Source organism: Plectropomus leopardus, chromosome 9 (assembly GCF_008729295.1).
Source record: "Plectropomus leopardus isolate mb chromosome 9, YSFRI_Pleo_2.0, whole genome shotgun sequence".
Taxonomy (NCBI): Eukaryota; Metazoa; Chordata; class Actinopteri; order Perciformes; family Serranidae; genus Plectropomus; species Plectropomus leopardus.
Genome location: NC_056471.1, coordinates 14,535,365 through 14,550,898, shown reverse-complemented (window position 1 = coordinate 14,550,898; position 15,534 = coordinate 14,535,365). Strand labels below are relative to the sequence as shown.

The 15,534-nt window shown below is 38.0% G+C and overlaps 2 protein-coding genes across 2 annotated transcripts in view; both read right to left on the bottom strand.

Moving 5' to 3' along the window:
- Positions 1-3,385: 3,385 nt before the first annotated feature.
- On the bottom strand, positions 3,386-6,402 carry fgf1a (fibroblast growth factor 1a). The gene is made up of 3 exons (XM_042493611.1): positions 6,067-6,402; positions 4,518-4,621; positions 3,386-3,907 (listed from the first exon to the last, which is right to left on the bottom strand). Exons 1-3 carry the CDS (start codon positions 6,230-6,232, stop codon positions 3,707-3,709), a joined length of 471 nt encoding a protein of 156 aa, XP_042349545.1. The 5' UTR covers positions 6,233-6,402; the 3' UTR covers positions 3,386-3,706.
- A 910-nt stretch (positions 6,403-7,312) lies between these two features.
- Positions 7,313-15,534, bottom strand: part of nr3c1 (nuclear receptor subfamily 3, group C, member 1 (glucocorticoid receptor)) — a 29,864-nt gene continuing 21,642 nt past the window's right edge. The window contains exons 7-9 of the mRNA XM_042493206.1: positions 14,423-14,553; positions 13,695-13,852; positions 7,313-12,211 (exon numbers count right to left, since the gene is read on the bottom strand). Coding sequence (XP_042349140.1) covers positions 12,059-12,211; positions 13,695-13,852; positions 14,423-14,553 — 442 coding nt within the window. The 3' untranslated portion in view covers positions 7,313-12,058. The remainder of the gene's footprint in view (positions 12,212-13,694; positions 13,853-14,422; positions 14,554-15,534) is intronic.

Sequence of the window (15,534 nt, the reverse complement as noted above, 5' to 3'; positions counted from 1 at the left end):
GCTTGTAGAGACGCGTCATAGTATATAAAATGAAAAAAAGGCCAGAGAAAGCCAAAAACATCATAGTTTTGCATATAAAAAATGGTCAAAAAAGCCATAGTATAGTATGTCGAAAAAAGTCAAATTTTGACATGTCATAAAAATGTCTGAATAAGACATTTTATAGCTAGTTGAAACGTGTAATAGTATATAGAATGGAACAAAAGTCGAAAAAAGGCCAAAAACATCAGAATTTCGCATATCAAAAAAATGGTCGAAAAAGCCATAGTATAGTCTGCTGAAAAAAGTAAAATTTTGACATGTCACAAAAATGTCTGAAAAAGACATATTATAGCTTGTAGAAACCTGTCATGGTGTATAAAATGGAACAAAAGGCCAAAAAAGCCCAAAAACATCAAAATTTCACATATTAACAAAATGTCAGAAAAACCCATAGTATATAATATGACGAAAAAAGTCAAATTTCGACATGTCATAAAAATGGCTCAAAAAGACATATTATAGCTTGGAGAGACACGCCATAGCATTTAAACTAAAACAAAAGGCCAAAAAAGGCAAAAAACATCATAATTTTGCATAGCAAAAAATGGTCAAAAAAGCCATAGTATAGTATGTCGAAAAAAGTCAAATTTTGAAATGTCATAAAAATGTCTGAAAAAGACATATTATAGCTTGTAGCAACCTGTCATGGTATATAAAATGGAACAAAAGGCCAAAAACATCATAATTTCGCATATCAAAAGATAGCCGAAAAAGCCATAGTATAGTATGTCAAAAACAGTCAAATTTTGACATGTCACAGAATTGTCTGAAAAAGACATATTATAGCTTGTAGAAATGTGTCATAGTATATAAAATGGCACAAAAGTCCAAAAAAAGGCCAAAAACATCATCATTTCGCATATTAACAAAATGTCAGAAAAACCCATAGTATAGTATGACGAAAAAAGTCAAATTTCGACATGTCATAAAAATGGCTCAAAAAGACATATTATAGCTTGGAGAGACACGCCACAGCATTTAAACTGGAACAAAAGGACAAAAAAGGGCAAAAAACCTCATAATTTCGCATAGCAAAAAATGGTCAAAAAAGCCATAGTATAGTATGTCGAAAAAAGTCAAATTTTGACATGTCATAAAAATGTCTAAAAAAGACATATTATAGCTTGTAGAAATGTGTCATAGTATACTGAATGGAAAATAAACACCAAAAACATCATAATTTCGCATATCAAGAAAATGGTCAAAAAAGCCATAGTATAGTATGTTGAAAAAAAACAAATCAAGTAAAAAAAAATGGCTGAAAACAACATATGCTAGCTTGTAGAGATGCATCATAGTATACTAAGTGGAAAAAAGGGCAGAAAACACAATTTTGAATGACATGCTATAACATCACTTTTTTAAGCTGTTTGTATGGCATAGTATGGTACAACTTTTTATGCTATCTTGGAAGATATACTAAAGTATACATTTGTTATGGTATTTTGGACGACATTGTATAGGTGTAACGATTTAGTGTGAAACTGGGATTCAGACACCAAGAACAGTTCAATCAAATCCAAACCTTTACTGAAGGAAGCACAGGTCATTCATGTGTAGGCAGTCAGCCATGGCGGAAAATTTCATTCAGGGAAATCACAGACATAAAAAAGTCCATAAATACGAGCAGAGTCACCAGGTAAGCAACCACGAGGAAAAGGCTGATAAGCATATACACACTAGGGCAACAAAGACAAACTACACAAGGGCTGATTACTAACTACACAGAGGTGAGTGAAAAAAAGACATAGGTGAAAGACATTAAGCAATCAAAAAAGGCGTAAAATCTCAGAAAGTACAAGTAGCACAAAACACATTGAGAGGACATTTCAAAATTAACAAACATTTTTCACACCACTTCTTTCATGTCTTGTTCTGGCCCAGTTCATGATCTAAAATAGTGAAATAGGTGTATAGGGACACAGTAGGAGGGTTCGGCGTTCTGTAGGCAGGTGAAGCATCAAAGCAAAAAAAAAAAAAAAAAGGTGGTCTTTGGTTACAAAATAATAATAATGGATAATAAATAAATACATTTAAAAAAGGAAGGTACATTCCAGAGAATAATAAGACAAAAATGGCAATGGTAAAATATTCAAAAGTAACACCTCACAATACCTACATGGACAATGATCAAGAGAAAAAATAATGTTAACACTGAAAATATAAAGTAAATATATACAACATGTACCTAAAGAAAAGGGACCATAAGGGGCCAGGGACAATCATAGCCTGAAGCGTGTGAATCCATCTGCTCTCTTTTTGGTTGAGTACTCTCTGTCTGTGTCCTCTTCTAAAGGTCAAAGGTACATGATCAATACCTATAGCTGTAAAAGAGACCAATGTGAGTTTTCTTAAAATGTTTAACCATTGCATACTCACAATTACCAGTTTTGCCAGCACGCACGCTAAGCGGACCTGTAGGCGCTGATTAGTGCGTCCCACGTAAAAAGCCACAAATAAAGAGCAAGTGAGTATAAACATATAACGAGTAGTGTTGATTAAGTGCCCAGCAGTAAATAGCTGTTGTGTAAGTGGGCGAGTATAACATCACACTGTTTACAATGGACGCATTTAAAGGTACCACTTGGCACTTTAGGTAACCATATGTCATGTTCCTTGGCAGGTAAGTGACTATGAGCTAGGAGCTCTCCTGAAAGAAAAAACTGGAGGTTTTGGAAAACATTTTGCAAGGTCTCATCAGACTGAATAAGACCCCAGTTCTTGTTCATTGTATTAGGTTAGTTTTAAAGAGGAAATCAAACTCCTGTGAGTAAATGAAGTTCTCATCTTTAGCCTTTATGAGCATTTCCTTAAGTTCCTGTGCTTAAGTCAGTGTAGGATTGCTTGTTATGGGAGTTAGTTCCTTGTTCTTCTTGTAGTCTTTCTCATCACGTTGAAATTTGCTGAGTTTTTCTTGTTTCGGTGTCTGTGAAAATTTGTTGATATTATATTAAGTTTGGTCTGTTGGAGTCTCATTTCTGTATCATTCTCAAGGTCTGCCGACTTCTTGTTAACGACATCAGTGTCTTGTTGGATGATCACTCTGTCTTTTTTAGCTTCTTCAGTTAATAACAGCATCAAGTCAGATGAACATTTATACAGGACGGCCTCCCATTTCTTCCTGAATTCATCATTATCTGTTGAGCCGTATGCTGGGAACTTTTTGATTCTGAGGCCTCGTGGGATGAATCCTTTTCTCCGGTAATCAGATGGAAATGGAATTATGGTCCAGTTTAATGTCCTTCTCCTTCAGACATTTAAGTTCAGCAAAGATACCTTTAGGGTTAGGATTCATCAGAGAGTCTGTGGGTCTGACGTTTCCAGTAGTGAAGCACTCCTGATAATACGTCTGCCATCCTCTTCAGACTATGAAAAACCATTCTGTTCCATGTTTCCAAAATGTGGGTAAAGGCCAGTTGAAATTTATCCAGATGAAAAAATTACGCTCAACAACACGTCAGTGGAGCACCTCCCAAAACAAAACACTGTTGCAAAGGCAATAGAGACAAAGTAGGTGGGCTTCTACGTTCTGTAGGCAGGTGAAGCATCAAAGCAAAGAGAAGATGCTCTTTAGTTAAAAAATAGAAGTGAAGGTGTATTTAAACAAAAATCCATCCTGGTGCAGCTTCACATTAAATTAGTTTGAGGTATCACTTTGTGGTCTTCACTCATCAGAGTCACTCAGCTGCCGCGGCAGAAAGAAGACGGCCTTCTGTCCGATGTGAGTTCTTGGACCCAGTTTAGGTTTTCCGTTCTTTTTCAGAGCTACGTACCAGTTCCTGTCCTGATATTTCTGAGGTATATATGTGTTGTAGTGATTTTCCTCCAACTTCTCCAGGAAGTAACATTCATCATTCACTGTAGGCTGAGACATAAACACAAAAAACTGTAACAGCTGAAAGCACTTTTGGGAGATCTCAATTGTTTGGATTTAAAATTTAAAAATGTAGTCACCAAAGACTACTTAATAATTTACAACAGATATCATGGAATATTCAGCTACATATGGCTGCATCATTTGGTTTTGATTAAAGGTAGGGTTGGTAATTCTGGAAAGCTAGTAAAAAATGAAAGTAGCATCTCTTCAGGGTTTCAGGCAGCCTTTTCTGCTTCTGTGGCAGTGGTAATTTTTGATTTTGCTCTTTCAGTAGACTTTCAACAAAGTTACTCCTGCAACTGCAGCAAAAGTGGCGGAGATGCGCTCAGACTGCAGGCTGGAGCACGGTAGGGTCGCATACGAGCAGGGAGACACGGCGGCATTTGAATGGATATTTCCATGCAGACTGCAAGGCAGTGAGTGGTCAGCGTTTTTACAGGATTACAGTGGCTACAGATGTCGGACCTTTTTCAGAGCTCATAAGTCATTGATTGCTGTCTAAAGAACATTTCAGCCAATGTAACAATTTGCGTATACAGCTAAAAGTTACCAACTGTAACTATCAGATATCATCTTCAGGTGTGTTGTAGGTACTCACTGAACTGTACAGTTGGCCCTCGTTGCTCATGGCCAAATATCGCCCGGCTTCTATTCCGAGGATGACCACAACACCTCTGTCCACAGCTGTGAGCTTTAAAACAGCTGGAAGGTGAACACATTTAAAACCACATGTTAACAAGTGAAATCTATAAACACACCTCTACAAACATAAGTCGCTTTCTTTTTTGGTAAGGGAAAAATGGCACAGACAACTCAGAGATTTTTGTCAGTTCCAGATGTCCTGTCAGTCTCCTCTTAGCTTTAGTTAACAGATGCATCAATGGACAGAAGAAGATATTTTTACATTTTTTTAAAGTAATGCTGACATGTTTGCAGCCTGACCCTTAACATTTGAAGTCACTGAGAAGACCTGTACATTTTTTTAATTTCTCCTCTGTTCATGTCTGCCATGTGACCCCAGAGAGTTTGGATCGGCAGTCCCACCTCCTCCACATTAGTGCTCAACACCGGAGCCCCCCAGGGCTATGTGCTCAGCCCCCTCCTGTTCACACTGTACACTCATGACTGCACTCCCACACATCAGGAGAACTCTATTAAGAAGTATGCAGACAATATGTTTAAAAAAAATGACAATAAATCTACCTTGTACCATCATATATTTGCTTTTTAGAGTGTTTTTGCAGAGAACAGCTGCTGGTTGCTGATGCAGATGATGCTGATGAGATTGGTGGGATTGTTACTTACTATCAAAATCTGTATTTATTTCTTTAAATATTTTTTTCATATTGATTACTGTATTATGTTTATTAACATAATGAACATTAAGCGGGGAGAGGGGGAAAGGGCTACATGTGTTTCTATTTTTATTCTATTAATCTTTTAATCAGGAAAACACTTCATTCTTAGGCTTGAAAAGTGCTACATAAATAATACTATTACTACTATTATTATTATTATTATTATTATCATCCCTCCTCAATTGCTGTTCCTGAGGTTTCTGACATTTTTTTTTCTGTTGAAAGGGAGCTCTTTGGGGGGAGTTTTTCCATATCCGCTGTGAGGGTCAGGACAGGGTGTCTTTTGCTCAATGGCCCTCTGTGGCAAACTGTGATTTTTGATATTGGGCTTTATAATAAAACTGAATTAAACATTTACCAGTCAAGCAGAGGAAGGTGACACTCTGGATAATAAAACTTCACAATTAGGCCATACCTCTGCACTTCATAGCAGTGGGATGTGTGGGTTATACCATTATACATTTTATTTAGATCAATTTTCAATCCCAGTTTATAGCAGATCTTCTACTTTCACTTCGTTAAGTTCGTCAAATGCATTTAAAATGAACTCAAAAGTCAAATAGACCTGTGAAAAACAGAACTTGCTATACTTTCCATCCCTAAAATGAGCGATACGCCCCTTTAAATGTCAACAATTGGCTTCCACATTTTCCATTTAAAGAAACTTCGTAAAGGCATGCATTTTTTTCCTGCTGTTGAACCTGACACGCCAGCAGTAAAGGAAGTACACGCATCATATTTTAGGCCTGACCTGGGTGTAAAATGCGCTGTGTTGTGTTGCGGTCTTACTGTGAACGTCCCCGTCCTCCCTCTGTCCCTGCACCGTCCCATCGGGGAGGATCTGGAGGTGATGTCCGCCATTCATGCAGTACAGCCGAGTCAGCCGCCGGGAGTCCCGCAGCGGGCCGCCGTCCACCGTCTGCTCCTCCGACACCAACATCTGCCCATCGGCCATCCCGATCACAGGAAGCACAGCTGTGGAAACAACAGGGGGTCTGTAGAGGAGTTAGGGTTTGTCGATGAGAGAAATCTGCGGGCTCAGTCCCCTGCAGCGGTCAGGTGTTTACATGCTCGGGAACGCGCAGAGAGATCACAGAGGCAGCTGGGTGCGCGTCCCCGACTCCTGGCCTCAACCTGATTAAAAAAAAGTATAATGTTGTGTTTTGTTTGTTTTTATTTTGTTTGATAGCTCCTAACCAATTCATCATAAGGAAAAACAACACTTGAGGCATTAGGAGCACACGGCCAGGTCTATGTGATGAATATATGAATATTTAAATTTAATTTTAGCAGTGGTGAAGAAAGTGCTCATTTGCTTCAGCAAAAGTTACAATACTACAATAGCAATGATACTCTTACAGGTAAAAGTCCTGCATTCAGAACATAACACTAAAAACAACAATCTGCACTACAAATTTTACTACAAAATTAAAAGTTTTAAGCTTTGATCCTAGTATAGTTTCCAAGTAAATGTACCTTGTTAAATTCAAATACTTTCTTTTTAATTCGCTGGGTGGACGACAGAGCGGTTAACATAGTTTAGGTAAAAACACCACAGGCTTCCTGTGGATCCTTAAAAAGTCTTAGAAGGCATTAAATGACTTCATGGGCTTAATAGGCATTAAAATGTCTTAAATACAGTAGTTAAGTCTTTAAAACGCTAAGACATCAGTCGTAGGAATATTATGAAACATTATTTCAGACATCAGACTGTAAAATCTCAAATAATTGGTAATATCCATTTTTAAATAAGTTCCTGAATGCCTCTCGCATTAAGGTCACACAGATCAGGATAGAAGAGGAAAGTTTGCATTTTTTTCAACAATTGAATTAGATCTTTAACTTGACCAAAATTTTTATCCTCTATGTAACAATAAATAAAAAGTCAGAACTGACTTCTCAAGTGGTATTGAAACAGGAGGTTGGATCCAAACCCTGGAGGTGCTGACACCAGATGTTCACATCCTTTAAACACAATGAACATAAAGTTAAATAACGTCAGTACAGTTTTCATCAACAGTCAATAAACCAGGTGTCAGAATGGAGAAGCGCATTTATTTGATGAAGTGCTTGCTGTGATAATTAAGTGTCTTACAACGAGCTTACCGTTCCCAAAGTTCAGTATCATGGAGTTAATATCATGGCAAATACCGGCATACATATTCCTTGTTTTGAGAAGTACCACACAAAGACATACAGTTCGACCTTTAATCAATGGAGGAAAAGATCAACAGGAGTCACACTACAGAGGAAAAATAATACAGAGGGCGGAGGTATAGAAAAACTATTATTTGGAGACAAATACACCACATTTTCTTTACAATGGATTATATGTACATATTCAAATTTTTTAAGCAAATGTGTTTTTTTTAGAGAAAGCATATACCAGTGAAACATGATCTGCCCTTGATAATTCTGAAAAGTTAATGTCTGCATATGTTTTATACAAAATAGATTTTCAAACAATATTTGGGTAGTGCAAATCTTTTTTTTTTCTTTTTAGATTCAAGCTGGTTGATTACTTTCACAAACAGTTTGTGTGTGAAATAGACTGACTCCTATCCTATTCACAGTATTACACAATATGACCAAAGCCGTCATGTTAGAGTAAAAAAAAAAAAAAAAAAAAAAAAAAAAGTTTAATAAACAAAACAAAGAGCTATACATTTGTCTTCTAGGAGCTACGTAGTTTACACGGACGTGTTGAATTTGTCTGTGCTTGCTTTGGTCACCTTGTAGTCAAATAGGCTTATCGTGTGTGCAGTCTGTGTAGACTGATTACTGACGAGGTGTATCTTTTCCTGAAGATCTGGCCTGCAGAGATAATGTTAAATGTGAATCTCCTGTATGCAAATAGCTTATACTGGAAAAAAGACTACATTAAAAAAAAAAGCAACATATTGTTATGTGATGGTGACAGATTTTCTGTCATTTCTATTGCATATTTAGTTGTCCTCCTCAAAAATGTAAAAGTGAGCAAGAACACATTTTTGAGTGAGAAGAGGCAAGTGTGCGATTTTTTTTATAATGAACAGCAGCAGCAGTAGAGATCTGGATACACTGAATGTGAAAGTAACCCATGAGTAACCCCTATGCAGTTAATGAAGATGGTTTTCGACTATTTTGAATAAACATCAGAAAGAAAAATGACAAGTTTTATGATCCTGGGTGTGAATGACGACAGCGGCAGCACATTCCTAAAACTTTTCTAATGCTAATAGAAAAAAAAATAAACCATAAATCACAGAAGCAGACACATTTTGGGTATCCAAACTGATGTTTTTTGGTTCTGAAAGTCAGGACATTAACTGACTAAACATGGACAACCACATGCTGTGTGAATTAGATTTCAACAACCTGAGCACGGGAGCAAAATTTATATCAAGTGCTTGTTTTTTTTTTGCTGGGATAGTTAACAACAGCAGATCAATTTTATTTAAAGTAGGCCTTTATGTTATATCTCACTTGACATATTTATCCAATTATTTCAAGGTGGAAGGGCATCATGTTTAATTTGTAAAGAGCTTTTGTTCTTTTCAATTAAATAAATTCCTTTTAAAGGTTAACATTCATATCAAAACCTGGATTACTTTGTGCTTTAAACACAAACAGAACAACAAACTGGCAATGCTGGCAACTGATGAAAATGTTGCAGCACCTTTCATGTTTACTCACAAAGACGAGGGACACTGACAGACCTACAATATTCTGTGTGATTACACAACACATCTGTGAGTGCCTTGTGTTACAAATACAGCTTGGTTATCACTCGTTATTATGACCACAATCCAGTGGACAGAAGCTCAGATAATTCAGGAACTTTTTTAAAATCTATTTCCGTCTTCTGATACAAACACTGACCAACTTTCAGCATCACTGAAAACAGACAAAACTGGAGTTTGGCACTGAAATAGTTCCCAGAGATTAAAAAGGATCCATTTTGCCCGCCTCCGCAGCCAGTGACGCTACACTTTCACTGTGACGCCATGAGGTGACTGATGCTAAGTGCTTTCAAAAACTGGGGCTCGACTTACTAACAGACGGACAAATTAATGTGTGAATGGACTAAAGACACACAGACATTAAGACACGGTGCCTACGGGGCGTTAGAGGAGCAGAAGGCTTCAACAGGAGGGGTCAAAGGTTATCAGCAGCTGTGGGAGGTTTACAGGATAATGAATCTGCTTAATCCAAAAAGCTGTATACACAAGCTGTCTATTATACAAACCGTTCTTTCAAAAGGAGGAGTTCGACATTTGGAGAGATGCCCTTCTCACTGTCTTGTTGAGAAAACTGATACCTCTCGTGTGCGTACGGTACAGCAAGGAACCAGTTAGCTTAGCTTAGCTATAAGAGTGGAGGCAGGAGGAAACGGTTAGCCTGGCACTGTCTACAATCTGCTTACTAGCTCCTCTGCAGCTCAACAATAAACATTATATCTTATTGTTTTATCAATACAAAGACTGAAGAATGCAAAAACAAGGATTCATTGTTTTTCCTGGGGTTACGCGTCTGATTATTTCTAGACCAGTTGCCGGGCAATCAGCAGTTACTGGAGCCAGCCAGGAAACAGTGCAGCACACAACCCCGACGAGTAACTGTGAATTGTGCTTTTTGTTGCTGTTGTTTTGGTTTTTATGGGGGCTGCACTGTATGTAATTTTTTTTTACATCCAAAGTCTTTATTGAGGGTTTCAAATAAAGCTTTGAATGTCTTTCATCATAGTTTATGATATTAATTGGATTACATATATTAGTCTATTTTTGTTGTTAAAATGTTCTTTTCGGAGGGCTTAATGCCCACAAATGTGGACTCAAGCATAATGTTTTGTTAAATAATAATGTGAATTTTGACTTTATAACACTCTGGAGTTATTGGAAATTTTGGGATCATGAGTCAGAAACAATTCTTCTAGAATATATTTTTTCAAAAAGTATTAATAATATTGTGCATTAGTGTGGCCATATTATATAAGATTAGCTCAATCTGTATCTGCAATTGTGCAGAAATACTGGGTTTTAACAGAATGAAAAGACAAAGAAATCTATTGTTTGGTACTGGTTAAATAAATGAGACATATCATGTGTATTACTGAGCTTTAGAGGCGCTGGTAGACAGATTTTGTTCCCTTCAGACAGAGCCAGGCAAGCTGTTTCCTCATTTCCCGTCTTTACGCTAAACTAAAGCTAACCAGCTGCTGGCTCCAGCTACATATTTACTACACATACATAAGAGTGCTATCAATGTTCTCATGTATCGCTCAGCAAGAAAGAAAATAAATGCATTTCCCACAAAATAAAACTATTCCTTTAACAAATATAGCAAAGCAACAATGCAAAGGCTTTCTGTAATAAAATATTCAAAGTACTCTTACATGCTGTAGAGAAACGATCCTGACTGCGTGTCTTACAAAACAAACAGTTAGAAGAACTTTAAAACTGAAGGACGGTTATATTCCAACCAGTTTAACCATGTTAGAACCACAGAAATGTGTTCTACTGATGAATGAAAAACCACATGATTTTGCAAAAACAATAAAATATACCCCCCTCTTCTCTGATTGGTAGACGCAGGTATCTAACACATTCCATTATCAGACTATTGGGACAGGAGTGGGGGCTAAAATAAACATCAAAATCGGCTATTTCCTATGGAAAAAGATTTCTAACTTCCATCTAAAGTCATATAGCAAAGACTGGAACAGCGTAACAGTCTTTCTTCACAGTCTTTTAAAGCCATAAGCAGGGTACAAAGTGCTCATATCGCACTTAAGGAGTTGAGTGTGCGGGACATTGTGTGGAAGGAAGCAGGCTTTGAATATTCTTTCTCAAATATGAGGATCATTTCTACACGCGGAGGATGGGCCGAGCTGCCACGTCTAAAGATAAACACAGCCATTGAAAAAAGAAGGAAAACGTTCAACTGCATGTAACATAAAAAGTACAATCAAGATATGATGAAGGTAGACCATGGTGGGTTAAAGAGACCACGCCTTGAACAGGGAGGAAGAAATGGCTAAGATGATATTTGAAGCAAAAAAGGCACATATTTTTTCCCTTTTAAAATAGACGTGTGTAAACCTGGAAGAGGTCGGCTCTTGGGAGAAATCATCCTTTTAACAACAATTAACAATCCAACAGAATTGTTTCTTATGTCCAATCAAAGCAATGAAATATGCTTTTTAAACGACTGGAGTTTTTTTTCCCCATATGACTGATAAACATTTTTTAATAACCTCCTATAAAAACTAAAAGAGGAACATACAGTCTAGAAGCCTACTTAAGAGCATGTTATTAATTAAGCTTTGTTACCTTTCCAGGTAACAATGACCTGGAAAAACGTATAAACTGTTACCATTTGAAAATGTAGAAAATACTATCAGAACCTGTACATAGATATTTGTTTTATCTACCTTAGATATCGTTCTGTATTTGAAGGTAAGAAACCTGAGACGTCATGGATGTTAGCCTATATCTCTGTGTGATTATCTTTTATCTTACAAACATTTCCTACTTGTTATACACAACATCTTGACTGCTCGACAAAACAAACCTCTGTGCTCGCTGTCTGGTTTCTACACAAACGTCTCCAGTCTCTCTCTTTCCAGACCCGTGAGCTACTACACAAAGTTGCATACTCATTCCCAGAAACATCATTTGCTCCTCGCCTTGGATCCTTGTTTCTTTCATCGTCGCTCTTCAGGGGTGGGGTAGGGGGCATGGGGGAAGTGGTGAGGTGATGTGGTGGGATCTTAAGGCAATGTGTCCGTTACAGGGCACAGTCATCTCTGGTGGAAGAGGAGAGGTTTGACGCTCCCAGCTTTGAATTTTGGTAACTGGTTGCTGATGATCTCTGCAAGCATCTCCGGGAATTCCACACTCAGGGACTTATTCACAAAGGTGTAGAAACAGAAGCTGAGCAGCCCGCCGACCAGCTGCAGACACACAGAGCACAACGTGATGGTGGATAATCAACACAAAAACACACAGCCGGTGTTTGGTGATATGAAAAAAATAAATATTGATATGGCCATAAAATACATCTGATGTCGATCTGATTGTCCACACATTTCAACTGCTACTAACAAGTAGAGTCCTTATTAAATCAATATGATGGTGATACATGATGATCATGTATGTAGAAGATACCAGGGAGAGCCATCTCTCTGTTAAAATATTCTGTCAGTGAAGGCCTGGTTCCACAAAATAAGCACAAGGCAGAGCGTTTAGTCCCATTTGTTATAACCTTATCAAATACTACAAATGGGGCTGTCAATGCTTAACTGTCGCGAATATTTTTTTTTATCGGTAATGCATGTCAGCCTGTAGGTTAATTGTGATGCTTATTAATTTACTGCACTGCACACTAACCGGGTTTGGAGGGAGCTAGATAGCGGCCCAGGTCGTTCAGCAATTACCGCTTGTAACACTCTTGGTACCCCTCAGGTCAGCCTGGTGAGCCCGCGGCTCAATTTTAAGATGCAAACCCTGTTCAGCATTGTTAAATGTTAGCTCTGCGAGCACTTGTTGAAATGCGTCCCTGCAGATCACTGAGTCAATGGAGCGTCAGACCAAAAAGAAAAGCCTTTTATATTTCACATGATTTTTTTCTTAAAAATTAACTGGTTAGTTACCGGTTAATGGGTGTCAGCTGAAAAAATCCTTATCAGTTTATGTGTACACTATATTCACCTTTCAGCACTCTAACTTACCATCAGGAAACCACTCCAAAGGACAACTGGATTAAAAGTGAAACTTCTCTATTTTCTCTACAAAGCCACCGGACTCCTTTGACAAAAACAGTATTTTTTGGGTTTTGGCTTATTTACAAAAGAATAAACGAGGCTAACTTCTCCCTCTTTTTTTTAGTAATTTTAAATCACAGAACAAGGGATCTGTTGGTCTACTGCTGCCTCAGTTGGTTAGTTTGTGTTATTGTGTGACTTCAGTGAATCGTAACTATCCCTTAAAAACACCAAAGTCGCACAATAACACACAATAACACACAATAACAAACAAACGGAGTGACTGAGGCAGCAGTGGGCCAGCAGCTTCTGTCTTCAGCAAAGTAAAATTACTATTTTTGTCAGTTGAGTCTGGTGGCTTTGAAAACAGCGTATATAACAGCTTTACTTCCCCTACGGAAAAGACTCTGACAGCAAAGTTAAAAGTTGAGAACATTATAAATATAGCCTAAACGTAAGCAGATACAGTATTTTTTAGGTGGCTAAAATACATTTTGCTGCTGTACAGTGCTTACCTTCCACAGTGGTACTGTGGATGAGTATTTAATACAATCACACATAAAACATCCAAACCATCCCCTTTAAAGAGCTGCTGGTCAATAACTGCCTGCTGAGAACATGTACTACTGATGTCGGAGGATGCATTTTGTCTTTGTGTGCTGGATCTCTGTACCTCATGCATGGAGTCGAGCAGTTTGGTGAGCTGATAGAAACGCTGCCAGTTCTGGCTGGAGTTCTCCTCGCGCTTCACGATGGCTTTCCCCAGCTCCTTAATGTATGTCATACGAATATCATCAAATACTGCCTGGCTCTTCAGGCCGTCCTTTGGCACTGCGGCAGAGGGAAAACTAAAGGTCAACATCTGGAGCAGAGATAAGGATAATGTACTGTATACTGCAAAGGAGGGGGGAGACATGCTTTACATCTTAAATTAGCACATCCAGACAGTAAAGGGCAAAAAATAGGGCACCTGATTAATATTCAAAAGTTGTTTTTTTCAGGGTGCACTTCCAGTATTATTTAGCAGTAATAGTACTTACAGATGCCAGAACGAAAGCAGCACACTCTGAAGAGCTGTGTTAAAGCTACCTGCAACTATCGTTATAAATAGGCTTTTAATCTGTTTAATTATTGAGTCTTTGTTTCTTTAATCCTCTTGCACTAGATTACATTTAAAACAAGATGTGAAGATTCAGTTCTTATTCATGATAACTGCATGTTAGCTAATGAGTTGGAAAAGTGCTGTGATGTGATGTTTTGTCCTGTGCATACATCAACGTTGTCTTTCAGCCGCTGTAGACAATATCGGATTGGAGTAATAGCTTTTGTAATGATTGCATTAACACAGCACCATGTTTGACGTGTGATGGTGGAAGAAGATGGTTCAGCTGAAAGTCTGACCTGTGCTCAGCAGCAGCAGGACCTTCATGCACAAGTACTCGTCGTGGGAAACCTGCAGCCGGACAAACTCGCTGGAAATCTTCAGCATCTGCTCGCACTGGTCAGCCATGTAGGGCAGCTTCATCCGCTCCCTGGTGGAATTAAACAGAAAACAGTTAAACAGTGCAGCTCTTAAAGTCATAGCTGATTGATAGGGCTGCTTATGCTGTCTCAATCAAGGAGATGAAGCAGCTCCCTGTAATATCTCTGTAGATTAAACGTTCAAGGTCTTGCTGCAAACAATTTGTGGATCCTATTTGAAATCATTCTTCCAGAAGGTTGAGAATGAATATTTCAGATGAGTGAGTGTCATCTAAATGATGAAGTAATGTTGTGGGTGAAAGTGGGGACAAACTTGTGAAAAAAGTCTTGGGATTTATTGTAAGGAGTTGATTTTTTTTTCATTCCTTAAAGTAAAGTTAGTTTGAGCCACCAGCTGCTAAATGCTAACGTTTAACTTGCTCTCCTCCTGTTGATGTCAACATGGATTTGTTTTTAAGAATGTAATGTAAGCATTATCAGGAAAAGCACATCCCCTGATGCAGTGAGTTAACTGCATCCTTTCCACCCCCCCAAAAAACCTTTGTTGAGTGGCAGATGACAATCAACAAGGTGGATATCAGCTGATACGGATGTTCAGCCAATAAATCAGTGCATCCCTACATGGGTCCATTATTTTCTAGGTTTTATTTTTTGGTTATATTATTTTGTAACTAGCAGTTTACAGTTTAGTTGTTTCACATAATACAAACCACAATGGGGATAAAAAAAATATAAAAGTACATGTGAGAGTGTAGTAGAAACATACGCTGACATATGAAAACCACACCCAGAAAACAGATAAATGGTAAAATATAAGCTAAAGCAGTAGTGTTCCTTGTGTAATCTGAAATTTGGTCAAAGTACGTATGTCTTAGTGTCAAAATGCTGTTTTCCAGAGGATCTTCGAAAAGCATTTTCTCACGACCTGACATAGATTTCTGCATGATGACATTGCTAACCACCTAGAACGCCTAATCTGCTTCTTTGTGAGCCAAGCCTCTTTTAAAAATTGCGTCTTCCAAATTTGCAAT

Bases quoted from the DNA above. Each gene is read 5' to 3' on its own strand.
- fgf1a (XM_042493611.1), bottom strand. From the start codon at position 6,232: ATGGCCGATGGGCAGATGTTGGTGTCGGAGGAGCAGACGGTGGACGGC. The intron at 4,622-6,066 runs GTAAGACCGCAA...TTCACCTTCCAG, and splicing joins GGAGGACGGGGACGTTCACA to CTGTTTTAAAGCTCACAGCT. The intron at 3,908-4,517 runs GTGAGTACCTAC...TTTATGTCTCAG, and splicing joins AGGGCCAACTGTACAGTTCA to CCTACAGTGAATGATGAATG.